The 21,960-nt window shown below is 46.3% G+C and overlaps 7 protein-coding genes across 7 annotated transcripts; 4 read left to right on the forward strand and 3 right to left on the reverse strand.

Annotated features, from left to right (window-relative positions):
• Positions 1-1,512: 1,512 nt before the first annotated feature.
• Positions 1,513-2,345, forward strand: ATEG_09894 (glycoside hydrolase family 12 protein; the record flags this gene model as incomplete). Its single annotated transcript, XM_001218515.1, has 3 exons — positions 1,513-1,916; positions 1,986-2,206; positions 2,266-2,345. 3 exons carry the CDS (start codon positions 1,513-1,515, stop codon positions 2,343-2,345), a joined length of 705 nt encoding a protein of 234 aa, XP_001218516.1.
• Positions 2,346-3,267: 922 nt separating this feature from the next.
• ATEG_09895 (uncharacterized protein) lies at positions 3,268-3,720 on the forward strand (the record flags this gene model as incomplete). Its single annotated transcript, XM_001218516.1, has 2 exons — positions 3,268-3,333; positions 3,406-3,720. 2 exons carry the CDS (start codon positions 3,268-3,270, stop codon positions 3,718-3,720), a joined length of 381 nt encoding a protein of 126 aa, XP_001218517.1.
• Positions 3,721-6,604: 2,884 nt separating this feature from the next.
• ATEG_09896 (uncharacterized protein) lies at positions 6,605-7,057 on the reverse strand (the record flags this gene model as incomplete). The annotated part of the gene is made up of 1 exon (XM_001218517.1): positions 6,605-7,057. The coding sequence occupies one exon, from the start codon at positions 7,055-7,057 to the stop codon at positions 6,605-6,607; it is 453 nt and encodes a 150-aa protein (XP_001218518.1).
• Positions 7,058-8,636: 1,579 nt separating this feature from the next.
• ATEG_09897 (uncharacterized protein) lies at positions 8,637-10,066 on the reverse strand (the record flags this gene model as incomplete). The annotated part of the gene is made up of 2 exons (XM_001218518.1): positions 8,637-9,967; positions 10,018-10,066. The coding sequence occupies 2 exons, from the start codon at positions 10,064-10,066 to the stop codon at positions 8,637-8,639; spliced, it is 1,380 nt and encodes a 459-aa protein (XP_001218519.1).
• Positions 10,067-11,586: 1,520 nt separating this feature from the next.
• On the forward strand, positions 11,587-12,375 carry ATEG_09898 (uncharacterized protein; the record flags this gene model as incomplete). The annotated part of the gene is made up of 2 exons (XM_001218519.1): positions 11,587-11,910; positions 12,160-12,375. 2 exons carry the CDS (start codon positions 11,587-11,589, stop codon positions 12,373-12,375), a joined length of 540 nt encoding a protein of 179 aa, XP_001218520.1.
• Positions 12,376-14,430: 2,055 nt separating this feature from the next.
• ATEG_09899 (uncharacterized protein) lies at positions 14,431-15,117 on the forward strand (the record flags this gene model as incomplete). Its single annotated transcript, XM_001218520.1, has 2 exons — positions 14,431-14,734; positions 14,948-15,117. The coding sequence occupies 2 exons, from the start codon at positions 14,431-14,433 to the stop codon at positions 15,115-15,117; spliced, it is 474 nt and encodes a 157-aa protein (XP_001218521.1).
• Positions 15,118-16,999: 1,882 nt separating this feature from the next.
• ATEG_09900 (uncharacterized protein) lies at positions 17,000-19,966 on the reverse strand (the record flags this gene model as incomplete). Its single annotated transcript, XM_001218521.1, has 5 exons — positions 17,000-17,469; positions 17,517-18,288; positions 18,398-18,448; positions 18,589-19,332; positions 19,388-19,966. The coding sequence occupies 5 exons, from the start codon at positions 19,964-19,966 to the stop codon at positions 17,000-17,002; spliced, it is 2,616 nt and encodes an 871-aa protein (XP_001218522.1).
• Between the last annotated feature and the right edge of the window lie 1,994 nt (positions 19,967-21,960).

Consider the following 21,960-nt stretch of genomic DNA (forward strand, 5'->3'; position numbering starts at 1 on the left):
GACGGTACCACAGAACGAGACGAGAAATATCTGCAGGGAAAGCAGTATAAGACCAAGATGTACCCGACGCGCTCATGGCGTTGGTTGACGCCGGGAGATGGATGACTTTCCCGAATGGCAGTACGTTCCCTCCCTGCAGGTGTACATGCAAACAACGCTCCTCTACTGGCTCCCTTCTATTGTCTTGTCTGACCGTTAGAGAACTGGTTGGCCTTGCATGAGGGCTGAGACGGATTGCGAGTATTTCGGGCGGAATAAACTGTTTTTTTTCCATCTTGCCTACATAGGTAGTTGAGAAGCTCACTGTCAGACGTAAAAATGACCCCTAGGCCACCAAAAGTGTGGACACTCTAATGGGGCCCCGTATAGTCGTAATCTTGATTAACACGTAATCTTGATTAACACGTACTCTGATCGCCTCCTCCTCGCTAGATATAGTATATAGTAGACCAGGGTGGACCATTGGTCTACCACCCTGGGGCTGGAGCTGTTTATCCCATACATCCAGCGGGTCCCATCGGCTCACCATCCGAAGTTCTTCCGAAGTAACTATCCGTCTTCGTGGACTGGTTAACTTGATACGCCCATTATAAAACAAGGGAAATTGAAAGTTTGCTAGTGTTTGTTATATGTATGTTCGCTTTCTATGATTCAATTTTTAATCTTCTCTTGCATGGTGTTATGTGGTAGATCTATGGACTGCGCCGAGGAAGCATAGTTGAATGCGTCTCACAGCCTGGGCACGCAGGAGTTTGAAGCAAGGAGTGAAAGGCTGAGTAAGATTTCTAAGAAATGGATGGCACCTGGACTGGCGCATATCGAACGAGTATAGGACGTATGATGCAAGCCAATACGGAGTACTCCGTCTGATCCTGTTTACCGATGACGTAGAGTTAGATCCTCAGATCCGGCAGCCACTCTGCAGACCAAATCGTATCTTGGCCCTCTGTGGGTACTCCGTGTACTCCGTAGGCTTCAACTTGGACCTTCTTGCTTCCGCATCAATTTGGATACGGACACGAGAAGAAAGTAGAGAATCGTTGACCGGGGGGAATAGGCGTAGACGACCGCCATCATTTGTCGCATCGATAGTATTATTTATTTAGATGCCTGTTTGAATTGGGTTTTTCTGCAGAACCAGCTGGAATACTCCGTGAAGAAGGCATGAAAGCTGAACGTGGGCTTAGGCTAAATTTTATCCCCACACGGAGAACTGGCTAAAAAGTCAACACGGTTCTGCGACGGGAGATGTATGATCGACATGTTCCCTGCTCCTTTCCACACGGAGGATGAATCCCTATTCGATGATACCCATGAGAGCCCGCGATCAGGTGAAACTCATCTCGTATGATCCAGCTAGTCCCTGCATCTATCGGGAACATCTCCGTAGGCGGGAAGTATCAAGCCAGGTACATAAAGATCGCTCGGTTCGCACTCCTCCGTACCATCGATCAAGTCACCAAAGTAGCCTCTTGGTACTCCTCGCGTATAAACCGTCTCCACTCAGCAAGCATGAAGACCATTTCGATCCTCTCTCTGGCCGCAGCTGTTGCTGCCCAGGAGCTCTGCGAGCAATATGGCACCCACACCAGTGGCCAATACACCATCAACAACAACATGTGGGGGAAGGACTCAGGATCGGGATCCCAGTGTACCTATTTCGACGGCGTCTCGGGTGACGGTGTTGCGTGGCACACCACCTGGAATTGGTCTGGGGGCGAGAACTCGGTGAAGAGCTACCCGAACTCTGGCGTGCAGCTGGAGAAGAAGTTCGTCAGCGACATCTCGAGTATTCCCACCACCGCCAAATGGAGCTACGACAACACCGATATTAGGGCAGATGTTGCGTATGATCTGTTCACCGCCGCCGATATCAACCATGTCACCTACAGCGGCGACTATGAGCTCATGATCTGGTGCGTCATCGTGTCGTGTCGGATATCTTTGACTTTGTGATGTCTTGCTGACCGTGGATTCATTCGTAGGCTTGGTCGGTATGGAGATGTCGCACCAATCGGATCCCAGGTGGGCACTGCTGATGTGGGCGGCACGACCTGGCAAGTCTGGAATGGCATGAACGGCGACATGAACGTGTATAGCTTCGTCGCTCCGAGCCCTGTCACCTCCTTCAACACGGATATCAAGGATTTCTTCACCCACTTGACCGACAGCTATTCTTTCCCTGCAAGCTCCCAGTACCTGATCAGTATGTTTTCGCACACATTGCAGTTGTTTGCCCTGGTTATATTTGCTAACAGAGCACAGACCTACAATTTGGTACTGAACCCTTTACCGGTTCTCAGAGCACCTTGACTGTTTCGCAGTGGTCTGCTAGTGTGGCATGAGTAGGGTACTATTGTGAGGCTTTGCTCTGATCCACAGTGGACACGATTGTAATATCCTAGATCACCTTGACCACTTGCTTGTGGCATCCTGTACGCTTTCATTGTGACAATGTGTTACCAATCAACAGAGATCTTTTTGAGAACATTCTAGCCTGGCTTGTCTGCAAATGACGTGCAGTACATCTCGATGATATGAGGCCATCACGTCATGTCCCGGAGGTGTAGAGGTGTGGGCTTAGTTTCTTTAACTGGTCCTCCTAGATAGACGTCTTTCAGGTGGGAAACTCTTCCAGACCTCGTCTTGCGAGACAAGCGTACTCCAAAATATTACTGGGATCTTTCCGCACAACTTCCCGAAGCTTCACTTGTATCACCTCAATATCTACATTCAAAGAGTCTCGGTAACGGACGCTTCTGGTTTGGGGATGAGGAGCATGTCTCGTATGTCAGCCTTGGCATCACCAGGGACTGTGTCGTGTTCCCAATAGACCGAGATAATCTGCGACAGTGGCGCTTCGGACCCATATGATTACTAGGGTAGCAGCAGGACAAAGAAAACAGTGTACCTCTGCAGTATGAAGAGGAAGTTCTAAATCCATAAGCGATTATGTCGTTCATTTGACCACAAACTTCTTGCTCATGCTGTCAAAAGATATATTGTACGCGGTTCACACGACAGCACAGTGGGGAAAGCTCTGAACCCACCTTGACTAGCCAACACCTTTATGGGGTACTACTGGTGTTGGGGTAGTGCTCGTATATGCAGCCTACACAGCGTAAGCGCTAGCCATTGACTTGCTTGGGCTTCTAGACGCAGCAGCTGAAAGGGAATATATATATTCGTATACCAGTAGCGACTACAGCAACTCATTCATCCTATTTCTCTCCCGCCTTGTCTTCGGTATTCAAACTGGTCTGCAAAATGCGCTTGATTCTTGCTTCTGTCCTTGTCGCCCTGGCTGGACACCCAGTCGCCGCATATAAAAACGTAAGTCCACTTCTACATATAACTCCCCACAAGAGTGCTTGCAAACTAATAATTCCAATTCACAATGGATAGTGGGATTTTTATCTCTTCAAACCCGGGTGCAACCCTGACGATGTTGACCTTGGCCTATATCTGTATCATACAATTGGGACGAGGGCGCAGCCATGCACGAGGATTGACAATCAAGACTTCAATCTGACTGAGGTTGACAGTCTGTCGTGGAAAAGCCCAGTAGCAGAGCGTGCTCAGTTTGATCTCTGCATGTTTGAGGATGGTGAATGCAGTATGCGAGTGGTTGATGAAGTTCGCAATCAATGGGATATCTGCCATAAATATATCGGGTGGAAGGGGTACAAGGTCGTTCCTATTGGAGCACCCTGTGTTTGATGTAAGTGGAAAGGGACTCGATGCGAACGAGAGTTGACAGGTTGTGAAGTTGCAAGAAGTTCCAACAAAGAATCGAAATGGAAGTATGAATAGTGCTTCGAAATTCTATAAGCGGGACAATGAAGAAGACAATCGCACCGTTAACATGCTAATAATGGCCTCACAACTGTAGGGCTCTGGGGTTACCTCATGCACATAACTAAGCTTCCACCTCCCATAGAGTTGATAGCTCTAAATGTTTGTTGCTTGTGCAGTGTGTCTGCTTTGTAGCAGGAAGTTCTTCAGGTGCAAATTGATGCACCCTGAAAGAGGTCACCAGTGAATGGACTATGCAGATCTCCTTGTCCTTCCGGTTGCCCGTGGCTTCGCTTTTGCTAAAGCCTCGTTTTTAACAGCAACTATTAGCGGGAGTGCTTCCTTGGCCAATGTGACTGGGCTAGGTGGAAAACGGACGATACTAATCTCAGCAGTCAGCTTGGCGTCAGATCAGGTGACTAGAACGTGCCCCATATTCTTATTATCTTCCTCTCTACCATACATATCCGTCATCACACTACCTCGTTCTACCCATCATCTTACGCCTTACATCGCCCTTCGGACGATTGCTCTGATTATGGTTGGAGTTCCACATAGCACGGGATGTCGTACCTGCATAAGACGCAAGGTGAAAGTCAGTAGATCTGGACTCTGAAGTAGCAGGCGGGGAAGGGGCAGATGCACCACTGACACCGATGTACAAGCACAGTGCGACGAAACCCGTCCTAAATGCCAAAGATGCACTAAAAGTGCTATCGACTGCTTGGGCTATCATCGCCCCCTTGATATCCGCATCCAGAAGCTAGGACAAGCCCAAAAGAGCGGCGGTGCACCTACGAGACGTCATCAGACAGTGACAAGGAAACAGTATACTGGACCGTTGTTGGCACCACGCCCTACCATTGACGAGATCGTCGCGCCGAGCCTTGCGTATGAGGCACTCACCATACAAACAAAAGAATCATTCTACCGTTGGCTGATCTCTCATTATCCTCGCATCCACTCCTCATTCTCCTTCCGGGTTGACGTGGGTTGGATGGATTTCATACGAAATCAATCTCCTAACAGCACACCCGCCCTGATGTGGGCCATCCGGGCTCTAATCACCTTCCAAATGGGTACGCTACAAAAGAGCAAACAGAGTATATACTGCGCTCGCCACATGTACGGCCGAGGACTTCACCATCTTCGATCATTGTTGCAGTCACCATGCGCGCTGGCAGACGAAACTCTCGCCGCCTGTGTTCTACTAGGTGGTTATGAAGTCCTGGACGGCAGCTGTGTAAACTCCTGGATATCCCATACGCGCGGAATCCGCTACATTATGTGCGCCCGCGGACCTTTGGCGCATAAGTCTGGCATGGGCCGCACATTAATGATTTGCATCAGGCCATTTTTACTTGCAGAGGCATTTGTCCTAGGGGAGCCCTGCTTCCTAGGAAACGATGAATGGCGATCAATTACTGAAGCCATCCCCAGTGAAAGGGGACAAAACGGGCAAGCTAGTCAATTGACGCTTATAATGGATCACACGTTCAACGAGATTGCCAGATGTCCGGGGTATTGCGTAAGCACAAAATCCATATTGTGCTCGCCCACCGATTCATCCTCTGGTATAGCCGGTTTATTAAGCGGAATTTCTGACAGTAAGGCTCGGTTACTGAAGCTGCGGGAAATGCTCAACATCGGGCACACGGGGCCGAGATCCGATATATCGCCGACATATATGAAAAGCATGACTCGGCTAACTCTCGTGGGGTTAAATACTGCACTGGCACTGTTGGACAACCTGTCGACTGTGCTCGAATCAGACTCAGAAAGAAAGCTTGCTCAACACCAGCCTAGCTTAGCTCTAGGGGTTTGGATCGAAAAAGTTCAGGATCCCTGGCGCATCTCTGCGGAGAGATATTCCATGTGTCTTAGGGATGAACTCCATGACATAGGCGACGATATCACAAGCATATCTTCCACTATGCAGCCTATTGGCGACCGCCTGGATACATTTTCGCTGACTATGGGCATCGGCAGTATCCTTCAAAACCAGTCGGGGGTGTGAGCTAAGCCGCATGTACGGTCAGAGCGATTGGAAGGCCATGGATAAATGTGTTGGCCAGCAAGCATACCCAGCCTGTTATAAAATATCACATGTGCACTTTTTGCTGCTAAACTTGGGGTAATTGCAGCAGTGTGACCGGAGTGATCAATCGCAGCCCACCCGAGGGTACCCCCTCGTCGTAGGGCTATATAGAAGCCTCGATAGGGGGCCTCGGACAGCCTCTTTGCGGGGTTGAGCCACCTTTAGCCAACTGTGAGGTGGACTGTGAAGTAAATAGAACGTCACAGCACAGTAGAATGCACCTTGTACACTTTACAATGGGTTTCCTTTATCCCCCTATCACGGCTGTATGGCCCTGCAGCTGGGTAAACTTCCATAACAGTGTATTTGGGTGGTGGTGCAAGACAATTGAATGAAGTTACTATTGCTGAGGCAGCCTTATAAATACTGGAAACGAAAGCAAATAATTGGCAGTGTATCTAGACGGCAGTAGATACTAGACTACGTGGGTTTGAGGAGCAGAGAAGGCCGTCCAAACAGTGTCCAGGAGTTTTCTAACACCCCATATCACTCAGTTATCTAATAACGATTTGCATGGCTAGTGAAGCTTAGTCTACGGCCCGCTGGTACTACGCCTAATCACCTATACCCAAGCCTTCGTCTGTCGAAAATGATTTACGGGGCCAAGTTAGCGAAGATCATTTTTCTTTCCGGATTCAGGTGTCCAGCGGGAACATAAATCTGCTAGCTATTGCCTGTCTATGTCCTTAAAGCCTTGCCAAACTCTTGTAGCTAGTACACTCGCTTCTGAACTGCCCTCCATACTTCAAAATAATCCAAAACCGCCGACAGCTCATGGCCTTCAGTCGTCTCAAACACCAAATCCAGCCCTCTATTCTCGCTCACGTCGACGTTCTTCAGTTCAGGATTCGCTCTGTTCGAAAATTTGCCCCCACTGTAGTATTCCGGAAGCATCGTAGCCGTAGTATCTTCGTCCCGTAGCTTCACCTGCACATCACACCATGGCTTATAATTATGGATCCCTAGGACAACAGAAAACATATCCCCGGAGGACGATTGGAAACGGAGCATTCCGGAAGTACCGCTACCCCCCATGGACAAAATATGCTGGCCGTGGCGCTCAGTCCAGGTGCCTCCGTTGGCGTAGTGCCAGCACGCTTTTTCGACAACGGTGAGGGTATCACCAGTGCGATTGCGGACAGTAAGGTTGATGGTGTAGGCCATTGTAACACTGCAGGTGTTAGGGTGCCCTTGAAATAAGCGAGCAGTGCAGAGTGTATACTCACAGAAGACTAGTGTGACTGATGTGGTGGAAGCTGGATAGTATAGCTATGGACCTGGTATTGTTTGACCTCTTCTATGTATCTACCAGAAGTGACGTCTATGCCTTTGGGTTGTTTACTTTATATAACTGGAGTGTGACAAAGCAGGCCATTTTCTTGCTCTCGGCTATTATTGTCGATTATAGTTGTTTGCTACTCAGGACGCCACCAAACCCGTGAGGCGTACTTAGTTCCGCCAATGATATGCATACCGTCAAACGAACCCTACCCCCTAGACAGTCAGTTGTCGAATGCAACCCAGGAGGACAGGTAACACCCCTTGCCAGGTGTTCCTCGGAGCTGAGACTTGCATTAGAACGCTGGGACAGGGCTGAACTCTTGAAGTGGCCAGCTGAAAACCAATTTATCGCCTCTGATTTGTGCAGTAGCGAATTCATCACAAGCTAGTAAACAAAGAATTGCCACTTCACTTATTACTAGCCATAGAGGCGGGGGTGGAAGGTTTGCCAAACTGCCTGACCATATTTCTCTGTTGTTAGAATCAACTGTGCTTCGAGCTGGGGTAATTAGCCTAAACGTCATGTTCCAAGTACCACAGCTAGGTAGCAGGCAGAAAAATTCCTGGTTATCCCACTCTATCTAACTAGGCTCCCTTTCGTGATTAGCACATGGGATTTGGGAAATATCAAGCCTAGCATGCTTAATATACGGCAGCATGCATATCGGCGGCTAGACAGACATTGCAAAGCAGATGACCCAATACGCTACGCCACCGCCAGCTTCATGAGCTGACACAGGAAGATTCTCAGCTCGCCTCATTAGTATTGAGAGATATTCGACGGTATTCTTAGTGCCCTGGGAGATTCCTGGAAATACCGGAGGTCGAAGCGTGTCTTTCATGCTGAACAGCGAGGACGCAGTCACCGCCATGGTTTTCCCTACCAAGGCTGCGGTAAAGACGAGTAGCAGAGTCAAATGACCCTGGCGACGCAAGGAAACATCATTTCCGTCGCCATATGTCGACCCCGTAGATGTCTGTATGTTAGGAGGTCGATACCACCTCACCCGCTAGCTGTCCCGCCAGAACACTACACCCATCAGCTTCTACAGGACCACAACATGTCCGTCCTTTCCGGCAGCCTTGTGTTTATAGGTTGGTCGGTGAGAAACCACCGTTGCCGATATTGAAATGTCACTATTATCGTTTTTCTGGCTGCAACTTTAGTGATACCCAAGGGATACAGTACTACATCCATAGGTCGGTCCTAAGATTGACCATAAAGTTTCCATAATATGGTATATTTTCGAGCCAGTCATAATTCAAAATGAAGGGACGCATCACAAACAGCATGGGAAACACCCAGACATAGTGAATGCGTGAATTTAGTCGGGTCGACATTCCTATACCCCTTACCCGAAGCTCAGAGCGCGTTTCCATGAGCTAGAGTCCGACAGGTATCTTCTGGCAACACCGTTCAACGTTCAAGAATTGCAATGACCATGGCATCCTCCACCAAGATTCAATGAGTAGGTTTCGGAGTCGGCGCTGTCAGTCCGGACATCGGAGCAGCCTGCGTCTTTTGGGTAGCCTTTGCAACGCCTGTCTGTTGTGGCTCGAGTCCACCCACCAGTGGAACTAGACTGACCGGTGGCAAATACCATGATCGATGGCATGAAGTCCATCGGGGATCAATCTGCGTCATAACATCTGGTATCTCCATCCAAGGGAGATAGTCGTCGCGAATCATGGTACAACCACCACCTCCCAGAACACACTGCGACCCCCCAAGATACTGCTCCCATGGGATGAGGGACATCGTGTAATTCCCGACCGGATGCGGTTGAAACTCGGCAAAGTTAAAGGGATATGCTGTTCCAATCCTTGGATATCTCGCGTTGGTGTGGTGACGGTACGATGTGACTGACCCGGGATCGACTGAAATAATGACATCTTTGTGATCGTCGCCGCAGGCACCATTGGGGTGGGAACGTGAATTACCCCTGGCGTAGATGCTTGTGAATGAGACGTAAACGGTTGGCGAGACGAAGGTGTTCCCGTTAACAACGGCAGTATTAGGCCCGTCTGCTGTCGGAGTGGCAGGAACAGTGCTTCCGTTTTGCAGACAGAGGTCACCGCTAACGGTACTCACAGGCCAGTAAAAAAGGGTTGCTGTATCTGGGAGATAATGGCAATTGTTGCATGCATCGGCGGTCGTAGTGGTACGCTTCGTGGATGGACACCTTCCCGGTCGAATAGGACTCTTGGTATCTCCGGGAATCTCTGTCGTGATGGAGGAATAATAAGCTTGCTGTAGACTATTGTAGGTCTGCCAGACGGGGATGCAATCTCGTGTATTCAGTTTGCACTTCGGTGTGGGTGAAGGCGACCGATAGACTAATGTAGTGCTGGTCTCGGTGACCATGAATGAGCTGCAAGGCCCAGTGCCAGGCCAAAATTCCGTTATAGATTCTCGAGGGCCTAGTGCGCGTGGAACCCCATCACAGAGAGTGGTGACTGGACCAGTATGAGTGTCATGAAGGCCTTCGCCACGGATATTGGTGTTACAAGCTCCGGTGCTGGTGATATATGAGGGGAAAGAGGTGGACGTGGATGTGGCGCCCAGAGATTCTAGTCCTCTGGCACGCTCGTCAAATTGGACCCATGCGGCATTGCAGGACACTGCAGAGGCCTTCGGGCCTGTGGTGGGGCCATAGAAATAGTCGGTTGACGTTGGCCAGAAAATGCTAGTGCCACATATGATTAACCATTGCCTACTGGTCGATGTAGTGCTGCATGTATCCAAGTCGGTGGACTGTTGGATACTCGTGCTGGCATCCTGGTTTGGGATGGCTGCAACCGTGGTTAAGGTCTGCGCTGAGAGGCAATAGGAAGGAACATACCGGGTTTGGCAGCAGCGCCCACCAAAAGAAGTAGTGTTATTCCTCGCATAGTTATACTGTCGAGGTCATAACTGGATTGAATTGGAGGCGCGAAATGAACGAGAATGTGTACTTCCGGCGCCATTCCACTATATATCCAGGCTGAGTGCCCCACCTCTTGTCCCCCCCAAAAAAAAGGCTACATTAAGCGACCAATGCCTATTTGCTTTGTTTCAAGTAAGCTACACAAACCTGCAGATGTCCTATGCTATGTCACCCTAGATATTGTTTGTTTGCCAACGTTGCAAACCTAGGTTGGTTATACGTACTAAAAATATATCACTCTACCATACCCAGGCCTACTAGGTAGCTTCTGGTCGCTGGGAAAACCTCTGCCAAGGCTCATAGACAAGCTCCAAACCAATGACCCTTAAAAGAATGATAATCCTCACATCCTCATCATATAAACTATCTCCCATCACGTCAAGATCGTCCTGCATTATAAGATCTTTCTTAAGCAGTGAGCATTGATCCTCACAGTGTAGATGCTCGAATAACTTATATTCTGAATTCAAGTGAGCCCGTAGGATCCATTGCAACACATATCAATTATCAAGGTATTGGGAACACACATATTATCAAGATTGATATCGTTGTTGCACTACTGGTTACTGACGCATAGTGTGGTTGTGTGCCGAGCAGACAGCTAGACTTAGCGGTCCGGCCCGAAGGGGGGCGCCCCTAATCCCCGTAGGGACTACCCGAGTAGACTTGAATCTACCGGACATCCATGCGCCCCTAATTGGTCTATCGTTGATGTTCCGGCCTGCTCTCTCCGCCCTGGATGTGTGGCTCAGAGCTAGCACCGTCCGCTTCAGTTCTCCATAGCTCTTTTGACACATAGTTAACTTTGACACTGACTTTCCAAGGTCTGCCACTATCTATAGTAACATCGCAGTGCCCTTTGACTTCAACCACTCTGGTCCGATGGACCATCTCGATGCCCGACAGATGGCGACAAGCGTAGGAGGACTTTTTCCGACCAGCATGGGTGCTGATAGCTAGGCGCTCACCACAGTTGAGTAACTTTATCACCACGACTGTGTGGCAGTAAGTGATAGAGGCTTCAGGGTTACCAGCGCTCGAATATTGGTTCTGCGAATGCTTGGGCATATATAATAGTGACCTCAAAACACGTACATTGTCTTGCCTTCCTTCTGCTCAGGTGTGTGCAAGCTGACGGCGCCGGAGAAGTGCATAGACCAAAGGACGACATGCCTGTACCCACCCTCGTTCCTCCAGCTACTCATATAAATAGCAATACCTCCTCGAGTCCATCAGGTCTCCCACGCTTTGGCTGATTCCCAGAATTCCAAACTCAACTTTCGTCCCTAGGGTCACTTCTGCTGTTCGCGGTTTGTTAAAGATACTGCTTGTCCCGTTGGTCTGATATAATCTTCTATCCCTATCCGCATCCTGCCACATCACCCACAGCCGGTCCACCATAGCATGATGTAGCATAAATGCCGGATCCTGTGGCCCCGCAAAGGCATCCTGCATTGGCTCCCCAAGGCACAAGTGCGCTCCCCCATGGACACCAGCCACGCGCGCTTGCGGGTTCGGAAAATTGTCCAGTGCATGCTGGAAGGATATTATATCCTGAGAAGCGAGGAGGGCATCTATGGCGTTTTGATTGTTAAACCGTGCGAGGACTTCTGTATTGAGGCTGCGGGTGAAACAGCGAGGATTATAAGCGAACGCCCAGCTAGGAAGACTGTCCCTGCTTGTGAGGTTATAGTCAAAGGGTCCCAAGTGAAGCGTATGGTTTTGGAAGGGTCCAGAGCTAACGCATCCGCCACCCGTGCCGCGCGGGAGGATCTCACCGTCTATGTCAAAGCCGGTATCGGCTGGGTCGTATGTTCCGTCGCCAGAGAGGGAGGCGTCGCTACCGTCGAAGAGTGCACTGGTGGCGAGGTCTTTGGTGTATAGAGGCCAGTCCCAGTACCTACAAGCTCGCACATTTTGGTAGGAAATTAGGAAGAGTCATGAATCGTAGAGCTCTTAGACAAGGATGGTGGGTACGAACGGTTGATACCCAGAATAACCACACTCGTTTCTCAGAGCTTGCTCCCAAAGCCAAAGGTACTGACGATTTCAGGGTAGAAAAATACCGCTTATGTGAACGTTAAGGGTGTAGTTGATATGTACCCTGCCATGATATACTCATTAGTTAAGGTCCTGCCTTTACAGCACAGAGGTGGCAAATTTCACGCTATGAAATCATCCATCCGACTTCGTACCCCGGGATACTTGTCCTGGTTGAGTAAGGGCGGCTTGGAAATCATGCATTGCACGCTGTTTATATACTCTCTCCGCTGAGAGGACGATATACTGGACCTGGTGGGGGCTCGTGACGTGAACACCGAGTTGTAAGTCTAGCGATATCAAGAAAAGCACATACCATTCTTCCTTATAGCCGTTGAGTTGCATTTCATGGTATCCAGATGCTCTACAGCAAGTGGTAGAGCACCAAGTGGCCCAATCACGAAGATCTTCATCGGAACCTGCTTGGTAGGGTCAAAGTTACACAGGGCAGTGGTCAAAGGACGTTTTCTCGCAGCCGTTCTCCTTGCTAATATGCGCGAGTAGAATGCATGAGGAGCTGTTTTTACTGCAGATGATATTAGCTAAGAGGCGCTCTATGCTCTCGATATCGAAGGTAAGTGATAGTACTCGCTGCGAAGTACAACCAAGACATGCAGCCGACTAACACATGGCAAAAGTATGCGGCCGTTTCTTCTGATAAAAACCATAGTAGGTTCGAAGTGATCTATGTACAACCAATCACACCGCATACTTGAGAGCATGCTATGCCTGGGCTGGTTTCTGTTGGGCCTGCAAGTAAACCCAAATTTAGTAGGTCTTAAAGGGGAGCTTAGTATAGTTCATCCGTTGTCACTGTCTCAACCACTCTGAACATACTTGAATTCATAGATCCTTTTGCAGGAAGAAGACCCACTGCTGCAATGTGTGGTATTTTTTGAGTTGCTGGTCTAGAGGTGTGATAACCATGATCTAGTCCGGAGCAGTGGCGTTATATTCATGTCATCTCCCTCAAAAATAATAACAATACTTTAACTATTCTTATTGTCTTGCAAGTCCGATACACCTTCATGTATATGTAACATAATTAATAAGCAGTACGCCTACTTCTTACAGTTACTACCTTGCAACTTATATTATTTACTTTATACAAATTAATTATACAATAAGTGATGATCGCAACTATTTGAAATATTACTGCGCACATTTCCTACATTGTCTCCGCATGCGGCAGCTTGGAATAGAGTATTACATCTGGGCACAAATACACTTTAGAAACCTCAGTATGATGCGTACCAATAAGCTAATTATCTTAGCAAACCAGGAGGAGTACTAGACTAAAATATAATAAAAAGTATATCAAGCTCTATGTTATACCCAGACCTAGGGAATATAAATAGATGCCACTGTCCGCTGCTCGAGTGGAAATCTTCTACCTTTTTTTTTTTTTCAACAATATGCAAGCAAAAAGGAATTTAAGACCCTCTTCACTATGCAACCTAAAGTACAGATCTTATTCTTTGTGTATATGATGATTGCTGGGCTCGCATTAGCCTCTCCAGAGACTATAGAAAAGAGATGTAAGCCTCAAGGATATCGAGTAAGTACCACCAAAGTATGCTGGTCACCTAATTACTGATATCTGTGAAATAGTGTGAAGTTGATTGGGAGTGTTGCAGTAATGAGTGTGATTTCTCAGGGGGCACATGGCCTGGCAACTGTAGCTAAGTTTGAGGACATCTGGAATAAGCCTTGGTATCGGTTTTTCCCTAATTAACCTAGTTTTCCCGATATTATTTTGCGAATGCAAAGGCGACTTAAAACAGTTCGCTCCTTACTGATTGGTAACTTCAATAGATAGAAAGAAAGCAAACCTTGGTCCTAAGCGCAATGTGGCCATTAACATATACCAGATTTTCATGGTCTCCGCGAAAATCATGCCTGAGCGACGGTAGTTCATTATTCAGGAATCAGTTACCGGGATCACCGGGATGATGATATAGATCTATTGGGATGACAAGGCAGTATTTGGTGATATATTGGATTCAGGCGGAACTAATAGTATTTCTGAAATAAGCTTATTCTGATCTCTGGTTTAAAATAAGCTTACTTTGATGAGATTGCTGCAAACAGTCATATTGCGGGATGCAGCAGGAATGCTGATATTAGTCGAAATAAGGCAGAAATCAAGTAGAAATATTCCATTTGACACTTGCCTACTACCTTTAAAGCTTCTACATTCTTTTATCCTTCACTACATTCACTATTTACGCTCTGTTTCATGATTCTTCAGTCTCTTATTGATTTCTTTTGTTTATCTTTAAGGCTATCATGAGGGCTACTCCATTCTTGTTTATTTCGTTCCTACTCCTGCTGGTCTGGAGCCCCATCGCCCAAGGAGCAGCTATCCCAAATTCGAACATCCAGTCTCTCGATGTGACCGACTCCCCAGCCCTGATAAAACGAGGCTGTGTTCCTAGCAAGCAGAACCCCAAGAAGTGGGCTTGCAACAGCGAAGTCCCATCCGTGGCTGACCTAGTTACTAAGATTAAAGAATACAAGCAGGTCGGTTACAAGGACTCGCTCTTCTACAACAACCTACAAGGCGAGTCAGCTATAAAAGGGCCACCGATTGGTACAAGGCAAACATAAAAAAGGGGCGTGGCTCTGTCGCCTTTGACAATACTGTTGATCGGGATTGGTACGAAGCCCAAGCGGTAGCACTGCTGCCGGGCGGCCACGCTAAGGTGGATTCCTTCCAGAAGCGCCTATCTCAAGCTTTTGCTGAGGTCTCAGATAAGATAGTCTACTTTTTACCCCCCCACCCATGGTACTGATGGCACAAAAGTACCGGAGGATGCAGCCTGGGGTGGCTATGAGTATCCTGCTCTTACCCGCAACCCTTATGTTAATAAGATTATCCAGGTCAGCATGCACGGGAACTCGGGGATTCAGGCAACCACGGAGGTTATCTGGAAAATGGGGGACCCCAAATCTCCTAAAGAACCTCGCGGTTAGAGAGAAGCACCGTGTTTGGACTACTAGGATAGGTTATATATTGGGAGGCGTGGGTGTTTAATCGATTTAGAACGGCTTTTAAGGGTCTATATGTCTGCATTCCAAGTCTTGTCAACGTTTGGTATTTAAATAAAGCCAACGTGGTGCTACATGAATTATAGAGACTCTGGAGCCGACAATTCTAAATATATTATTACGTTGTTTATTCTTTCTCGGTCAGTGTACCTAGGTAATATATATAGGCGTAATCGCATTCCCATGCTTGCATACCCATACTGTAATATAACCACTCCCGCTATAATTTTAGACCCTTCTATCCAAGCCTCTGATTCTGGTTTAGTAGATTAAACTATAAATATATATTTATAAAAGGTAGGTCTGGTAGTGACCTGCGAAAACTGATCCAGAGTAGGATAATTGGTCAACGGTGGAGCCAGTTGTATACTCTCTAGTCTCTGCTGTATCTGGCGAGTTAAGGGCGGAATTTAGCCCCACTTCTACTGCTTAGCACGGAATATACTCCGTATATATAAGGTCCGTACCTTCCATCGGGCCGAGATAACTCTCCGAACATACCTTGTCAATTACGTCCTTTGTCTAACCCCTTCACTCCTCTAAACCATCCACAATTATGTCCTCACAACCAGACCTTCGCGAAGCCTGTGCCACTGGCACCTTACCTACCAGACTCGGCCCGCCAGCAGCAACAGCCACCAACATACCCCCATGCCGAACTGCTTAAAGCCGCCATGGACGGGAAAAAACCTCACCACCCTACGATACCTCCTCACCACATTTCGGAACGACAACCCCCTTCCATGGAAACGTGACTATACAGTGGTCATGATGGCTGCGGAGAAGGGGCCGTAGACACACTTATATAACCATGGATCTAGCCTAAAGTTATACTTTTATCCAAAACTATCCTAGAACAGAAGAATTTAAAAAGTCGTTGCGGATGACTTACCCATTAACTTTGGTCGCGCGAATCACTTATCCTGCATGTGTCAAGTCTAAGCTACCTCATCAGTTCCGAGCATTAATAAAGGCTCTGCTTGCATCTGTACTTTAGTTATGTTACATCTCAGAGTTGTAAGATTGATTATACGTAGGACTCTACTGGTTAAAATGATAGTTGCCGCTGGCACAAGTCTAGAAGTCTAGAGTTGATCGGGGAACCCGTAAAACCCAGAACCCGCTGCGAATCCAACCTGGAACCCCTATCTATCTTATCAAATAATTTTAATATGTTTTTAAGGATTCTATATAGTTATACTTATTAATACTCTGTATTTTCCATCCTAGAACTGTTTCTTTAAAAATGACCGAATAACTTACTGTATTGGCTTTTGGTAATCTGAGTATTAGCCTGTGTCATTATACACCAGACTCCGAGTGCTATATATCCCTAATATAGAAATAATAAAAACCTGCTTTTCCTGCATCCGGATTCTTCCGTAAAAGTATTGGTCTATAATTCGCAGTATCAAATACCTAACTAACTCTAGTTAATATTACATAGTCTATCCTAGAGTGGGTTAACCTCACCGTTGTACCTCACCATAACCTGACCATAACCGGCCAGGTTAGGTTAAGGTATAAAGAACCCAATAACCGGACCGGTACAATCAGGTTAAAGGTAAAGGTTCTACCTCACCGGATTAACCGGCCGGTGAGGTAGGGGAGGTTAATCCGGTGAGGGTACTAACCGCAGGTTAAACGGTAATTAATACATCTTGATTACCTTCATGGTTTACTGTATTTTTTTATTTCGGTATTAATACTCTTGTGATCCCGTGATGTAATTTACTACTTAGAATAAACTGATCGAAATATTCTGCTTCGAGGACACGTTAAAAAAAAAATATCTATTATCTACTCTCTATTCTTTATACTGTCCCGGGCGTCGTTTATGATGTCGAAGGGATCGTGTCTCTTTAACAGTCCGGGTAGTATGCGGAGGTTCTGGCAACAATCCATCCTCCGGATCCTCATCCATATCATCCATATCCTCATTGTCACTAATATACAAAGGCGCTTCGGTTGTATCATCGTCTTCTTCCTTGTGTACAAAGACAATGGAGTCGGGGTCAACCTCATCAAGAATCTGCTGATATTCCTCATTGATGGTAAAGCGATCGGTACACATCTGCAGCATAATCGCCTCAATAGTATCGGGATATAACCGACTCCGGCGATAGTGACAGATATCTCGGGAGCTGTTGAAGAGGCGTTCAACACTGACACCGTTGGTTGCGACCGTAAGGAAGTCTCTTGCCATAGAGTAGAGGATCGGGAACTGGTTGCGACGAGATTTCCAGTAGGCAATAATATCAGTTTGACCAGTAGTGCCTTATCGACAGTAAGCAGAGTGTAGGCCTATTCAAAGTACGACTTACCTTCTATATCAAGATAGGCCTTAAGCTCCTCAAAGGTCTCTGATGAAGTGGCAAGTCTTCGTCGTTTCGAGAGATGGTAAAATGCCTTGTTCAGTCCAGATAATGGGTCTGAAACAGTCGATGGCGTGTTGACACTTGGATTCTGACTGCGGTAGAAGTGGAACACCTTCTCAAAAACAGTGCGATATTTTTGATACCAATCAGTGTCATCGTCCAGCCACGTAGCTGTTTTGAACTTCTCAAGCTTGGAGGTAGGATCAAGAATCGTTGCAATAGCATAGATATAACCCTCTGCTTGGTATGTTCGCCGATAGTATTTCCGGAGTTTCTTGTGGGCTTCTTCTAAGCCTTCAAGAATCTGTTGTTTCCACGAGGCTCGTTTGTTCCGAAGACGATTGATGGCAAGATCCAGATGGTCGAACAGATCGTTGTAGATATCATATACCCTATGGACGGTAGGGCCGGTGTTCTCCGAGAGGCAGGACGTGAAGATGTAAAACGGATATAGAAGCTCCAGAAGATATTCCAACTGTTTCCATTCTACCGGTGTAGGCCGCAGGTAGTCAAGCTTCTGACTATCCCAGTGCTGGATAAAGCTCTCGATTGGTTGGCGGAGCTTCAGTGCGCGTCGAATCATCAGGTAGGAAGAGTTCCAGCGGGTTTTGCAGTCGAGAAGAAGATAGTATACAGATCCAGATTCCAGACGCTGAGTAAGTTGAAATCTTTCACGACGTTGAGGGCTAGCGTTCACGAATTTAGTGATTTTTCGAATCTAGGGACATAATAGATATTAGTAAATGCTGGACACTTGTTTGAGCTATCTAGGAGGAGGTTGAGGAAGGCTTCCTCAGCATCCCCCTAGATAGCTAGATCTAAGCAACCTTTTCGGTCATAACCGAAAGGAAGCTGAGGAAGCCTTCCTCAGCATCCTCCTAGGTAGCTAGATCTAAGCAACCTTCTCGGTTATGACCGAAAGGAAGCTGAGGAAGCCTTCCTCAGCATCCTCCTAGGTAGCTAGATCTGAGCAACCTTCTCGGTTATGACCGAAATCTCGGCCAGCTGGCGTACATACCTTTTCAATGGCTCGTGAAATACTACCAGACGCTTTGAGCGTTTCATCGCTGTTCTCCCATATGTAGGAGACAGTGTCATTCTCCGCTGCGATCCGCAATTTATTCATAAAGGAGGTAACACAGAGTTGGATAACATGAGCAAGACATGGGATGTGATGCTGATTCCGAAGGATTTTGGAAAGCTCCGGGTCGGCGATAGTATCCTGAATCTGGATATTCGTATCAAGTTCATCGCGAAGTTGCTCTGTAAGGGAGGAGAACATAGTACTGTTGTTGCTCGCGTTGTCGGTTGTCACCCCTAGTAGACGATGGCATAGATTATGCTTATGAAGAACCGACAGAACAATGGCAGCAAGGGTTTCACCTGTATGCGAACCGGATACCGGTCGGAAGCCCAGAATAATCTCATGATAATCTAGATCGTCCGTCAAGAAATAGCCAGTAAGTGCAAGAAATGCTTTCTGATCCGGGCTTGTCCAACAGTCAAGTGCAATTGACATTCTGCCGGTCGCCGGGAACCGTGAGAGTAGCTGTGTGTGGATTTCATCCGATAACTCGATTAATCGTTCCTGGATTTGCTTTCGATTCGGAATGTGCGGTCTGCGAGATGATCCGGCAGCGGCGAGATTGATCATTCGTTTAAATTGGACATGCTCGACAGTTCGAAAAGGTAGACGGCAGGCAACGATAAATCGCAGGACTTGGTCAAGGAATTCTTGTTCGGTGTAGATGGTTGTCGGGCCCTAAGAAATCGAAGCTCTTAGTATAAGATAAATAGAAGAAGGACAGACACCCTACCGGTTTTTCACTTAGCATCTGAGCTACTGTTCGTTTGGAAGGCACCGAAGACGACTTCTTAGGGCAGCCTTTTCGGACATGATAGGCCATTGAACTAGTCCCAGTGTGCTCTGTTGACGGATGTTGGAGCAGATGAGAACATGAGACACAAAAGACATAGGGGGTCCCATCCGGGAATTGGGCGCCTTCGTGGAATTTGTCCCATACAGATGAGTGTCTTTTAGGATTGAATCGAACTAATGGCTTTTTGGCTTCTCTCCGTTTCTCGGCCCAGGTAGTAGTATTCCACCATTCTTCAAAGATATGAATCTTTTCTTGCTCGGTCGGATACTGAATAATTTTGCGGCCTTTGGAGAGACGCAGAGAATCAAGCTCAGGGGGTGGAGAGAAAATAGAACAGGTATTAACCTCTGTCTGATTATCGCCATCAGTAAAGACTTGGGAGATAGAGGAGGATGGTGCAATAGTATCTTGTGAACATAGATCGAGGGGGTAGGATTGGTGTGCCATAATGAATAGCAAGGCTTCATTAATGGCATGGACACTGGAAGATAGAAAAGAGAAATTTTTAGAAGACATGATGTTGGTGGGTTGACAAAGAGAACGCGTCGTGTTACTACCAAAATATGATAGATCTAATAAAGGTTAGTGGTGGTTGGGATAGAACCCGTGATAATCTGGCTACCATCAGTGTCTATTACTATAAGAACACTAGAAATAAGGAATATTTTATAAGAAATATAGCATTTCTGTTGATAATAAAGATGTAGATAAGGATACTATTGCTCTAAATGATTAATATAATGGCTACAATAGAGATAATCTCCAAAATCTACTATTAATGCTGGTAATGGGAAACAAGGTATGTATTAATATATATTTCCATGCCGTATCTCTGGGTAACACCAACTTTTATAGAAAAATGAGAATTCTGCCAGCCACACTAGAGTCTAGGTATTTTTATAAAGATAATTTGAATAAGAGATATAGTTATTTATTTTTAATATTTTTTTTAAAAATTAAATAACGCTTCTATTATAGATTTTTAGAAGGTTGGTTAGAAACGGTGAGGTTAATGCGGTTAACCTGACCGGAACCTTAACCGGACTAGGCCTAATTAGGGCAAGGCATATTGCTTTTAGCGCCAAGAACGGTTAATCAGGTTAACCTAACCTCTTTTTTTTATACCGCGGTCAGGTAAAAATAAGGTACTTAACCTCACCGTTAACCTGCGGTCAGGTTATGCTGGAGGTCCTTAACCTCCCCTCACCTGGCCATTGCCCACTCTAGTCTATCCTATCATTGTTACACAAATTTATCATAGACTCAATCTGTATCTACAAGGACTATAATCTAGAGTCATTGATCTGAAAGTTTAAGATCTATTTGCTAGATAAGTAATATAGAAATACTTAGATATTTATTATTAGTGTTATATTATAGAAATAAGTTACATCATTTCTCCTGCTTTCAGTAACACTACCTCATTCCATGATCCGGTTATCTACATTCAGCCAATATACGGATATCTATAGCAGTGTATTTTATCATTGTAATTAGGACTTCTATCACCACTGCTGCTTGCGGTAGTATTTAGCGTACTGAATTGTCTAGGCATAATCAATATACTAATAAGTGTCAAGGCGTTTTGTGCTACAGATCAAGCTTAGTTAGTCTTATTCTCATCATGAAAATTAGAGGATTTTCTACAAGATGAACATTAGATTAACTTCTTAGTTTCCAGCTGAGCATAACAATAACTAAGCTTCTTCTGCATTATAAGATAAATATGCTAGAGCTACGGTGGGTAGACCCACATATTGACTAAGCTGGAGTTCTTTAAATTCGAAGATTTATAAGTTAGTGTAGAAGGAATGTTGCAAGTGACGCCGTCCCTTTACTTCCTCGCTTAGCCGCTGTTACATATTCCTGGTCTAATAACAGATAGCAAATTAAATAATATAATACCATTAGTGAATGTTATACTACGGTCTATAATTGCATCATATAAACTTTAAAAGCCTAGAAAACGTAAGTGAATGATAGTATTAACTAAGTGATATGATAAAACCTAGCTATATAAGAGCCTTGACAATTGCTGAAAGCTACTCCCTGTAGAATACACTATAACACTCAGAAAGCTTCTACTACTCGAACTAATGCATTATTTTAAATTTGTTGTCAGTTTGCTGTCGGTTCTATCCCTCATGTCAGGCAGATGCCAAAAAGGACATATCTACTGTGGATGGCACCTGGAAAACGAGGGTACGTGTGAAGAGTATACGCCGATGGTCTTAGCTAACTCGGCTTTACCGGAAGGCATAGCAGACAGAGATGAGCTTGTTGACGCGATATATGCAAATCCTAGTTGCCCAGACAAATGGGACTCAGACCCTTATCAGGTCTTGTTCAAATGCCATGAGTATGGGTCAATTGAGTGCCTGGAATACTGCAAAAGGGGATGTTTGAAAAAAGAAGCCGGAGATAGGTGCACAGGTACTTTTTATAACTAGTTATTTCAGCTATTCTACGTGTGCCCTATATTAATGGTGCTCCCTGTTTTAGTGGCCTCT

The sequence above is a fragment of the Aspergillus terreus genome, genomic scaffold (genome assembly GCF_000149615.1).
Source record: "Aspergillus terreus NIH2624 scaffold_15 genomic scaffold, whole genome shotgun sequence".
NCBI lineage: Eukaryota > Fungi > Ascomycota > Eurotiomycetes > Eurotiales > Aspergillaceae > Aspergillus > Aspergillus terreus.